Source organism: Sardina pilchardus, chromosome 24 (genome assembly GCF_963854185.1).
Source record: "Sardina pilchardus chromosome 24, fSarPil1.1, whole genome shotgun sequence".
Taxonomy (NCBI): Eukaryota; Metazoa; Chordata; class Actinopteri; order Clupeiformes; family Clupeidae; genus Sardina; species Sardina pilchardus.
In genome coordinates, this window is record NC_085017.1 from 29437790 (window position 1) to 29440289 (window position 2500).

The window sequence follows — 2500 nt, forward strand, 5'->3', positions numbered from 1 at the left end:
CAGAGTTCCATCTCGCTGGTCTGTTGAGAGCACAAAGACAGTTATTGTACTATGCACATGCATGAGACAAGTGTGCATTTGCTTGTGTGTGTGTGTGTGTGTGTGTGTGTGTGTGTGTGTGTGTGTGTGTGTGTGTGTGTGTGTGTGTGTGTGTGTGTGTGTGTGTGTGTGTGTGTGTGTTGGTGTGTGTGGTTGTGTGTGTGTGTGTGTGTGTGTGTGTGTGTGTGTGTGTGTGTGTGTGTGTGTGTGTGTGTGTGTGTGTGTCAGTGTCACTCACTCCACCTGTCCACTCCTCAGCCCTGTCTAGTAGGCCACGGGGCGGTGAAAGTGTTGATGTTGTCATGACGCTAATGCGCCTGTTGTCTGGCCCGCCCGCTTCTGACCCGTCCAGCCCAAACGGGAGGATGAGGGGAGGCCCTGGCCCTGGCTTGGCCCTGCTTTGGCCCTGGCTTGGCTCTGGTTTGGCCCTGGCTTGGCCCTGCTTTGGCCCTGGCTTGGCTCTGGTTTGGCCCTGGCTTGGCCCTGGCTTGGCCCTGGCTTGGCTCTGGTTTGGCCCTGGCTTGGCCCTGATCTGGAAGTCTTTCAGGCGGACATGTTGCTGTTCATAATGACCAGGGCAAGAGACCATTGGTAACTTCCCAAAAGACAAGACTCTGCAGAGAGACATCACACATGCACACATGACTATCTTCTGTTCAGAGGCGTTTGGGGTTCATAATACAATATCTTTATAATAAAATATATTTTTAGTATAATATCTTTATAACAAAATATCTTTTTAGTCAAATATTTTTAAGTCTAAAGGAAGATTCCTCCTTGCGTCACGTTGGCGCTATTCTGAATAGTCGGAATTAATAAAATTATTGGGAGGCTATAGCCACTAACTGCTATTGACATTACAGAAATCTAGATTGAGACAATGCTTTTTTTTCTTTTTTTTAATCCGGCGATGGTGAAAATTCAATCGAAAATGAAAATTCTCAATCTTAGAGAATATAAAACATTAAAATAAACGTTTTACTTCAATCAAATAACCTTCCAAGACGTTGCCATCGATAAATGAATTCAAGATACGTATTACTCTACATCAGTTTATATGAGAGCGTTATGCAAAGCCCAGTTCTCTTTTTCATGGGATGTCGTATTTTTTCTTTTGACAGCTCTGTAACGGCAACCTCTAAAATATCCACAAATGAAACACAACAAGTAAAATGCATTTCAACCCCGTTCTAGCGCTCGAGCTGCGTGCCGTTGAGTGTGTCACCGACACCCAGTATTGTTCTGATGGAGTGCGTGTGCGGCGGTGTTCAGCAGCTCGCGCTGAGATTGTGCGGAGACCGGGATCTTGGGTGGGGTCCGTCCGCATTATGCTGCGCGCCTATGTGTCGCGGGCTTCAACGGCAGGTGCGGCAGCATCATCACCGAACGGCATCTCACCCCCTTTCTTTCCTCGTGATTGTGTTTATACCGGCAAACCACTATTTTTGTTTACATTAAAATCAAAATGTATCATGTACGATATTTGGGCGGAAACAACAGAAAGTCGTTTATTTTATAATTTCGCACCAGTAACTGTGCTGCCGTGGGCCAACCGACATATGAGCTCTCATTCTTATTGTGTTCAAATGGCAATACATCTGGATCCTGATCATACGGACTACACAGGATTAGTCTGTTTTATTAACATAATGATCCTGGATTTTCACAAGCGGTGTGTTTTGACCGCTCCCAAAACTGCGCCGGGTTCCTGTGTGTGTATGTGTCTGTGTGTGTGTGTGTGTGTGTGTGTGTGTGTGTGTGTGTGTGTGTGTGTGTGTGTGTGTGTGTGTGTGTGTGTGTGTGTGTGTGTGTGTGTGTGTGTGTGTGTGTGTGTGTGAGCTTTTGTGTGAAGGGTGTCGCCCTCTCTCCGCTCTCTCAGCATCCCTAGACTGCTGTGAGGGGGCGATGCTGCAATCCAGCCTCAGAAACAGACGCTATGGTACCGCAAGAGATCAAAGATGTCTAACCGACCCCACAAGTGATAAAAAGATGTCTTACCGATCGCAGTCTTTGCCATGTCTGATGGTGTTGGTGCGGTGGCGGACGGTTCTGTGGTGTCTGAGCGCGCGCGTCGCAGTTCCGTTCGGCGGCGAGTATAACCGGGTGCGTTAAGGCACTGAGTCAGCAGAAGCGCGCGCTGTGCTGTGAGGGGAGACGGCAGCTCGCGAGAGAGACGGGGGGCTTTCTGAGTTACGATCGTCTACGTGCTCAAGCAGATTGGCTCTCGTGCTCCCCTGACGCGCATCTCCAAGCAAGAGACGGTGGCGCGTGCCCAGTGAGTCCCGTATCGCAGGACAGCTCAAGTCTCCGATTAACGCGAGGTGATCACACGCGACTACCCCCTTTGTTCGGCTAGTGGTCCCGTCCGTGTGAAGAGCGGCAGGCTCCGCTCCTCGTGCCCGTATTTATACCGGCCAACGGCACATAGCATCACTACAGCTTACCGGAAGGATGCAGTCAA

The 2500-nt window shown here is 49.2% G+C and overlaps 2 protein-coding genes across 3 annotated transcripts in view; one reads left to right on the forward strand and one right to left on the reverse strand.

Moving 5' to 3' along the window:
• Positions 1 to 2278, reverse strand: part of stmn2b (stathmin 2b) — an 11906-nt gene extending 9628 nt beyond the window's left edge. For both annotated transcript variants that reach the window (XM_062530050.1, XM_062530049.1), the window contains exon 1: positions 2038 to 2278. In XM_062530050.1, coding sequence (XP_062386034.1) covers positions 2038 to 2056 — 19 coding nt within the window. In that variant the 5' untranslated portion in view covers positions 2057 to 2278. The remainder of the gene's footprint in view (positions 1 to 2037) is intronic.
• The window catches only part of ripor2 (RHO family interacting cell polarization regulator 2), a gene marked incomplete in the record, with an annotated part of 183605 nt that overhangs the window by 47349 nt on the left and 133756 nt on the right, over positions 1 to 2500 (forward strand).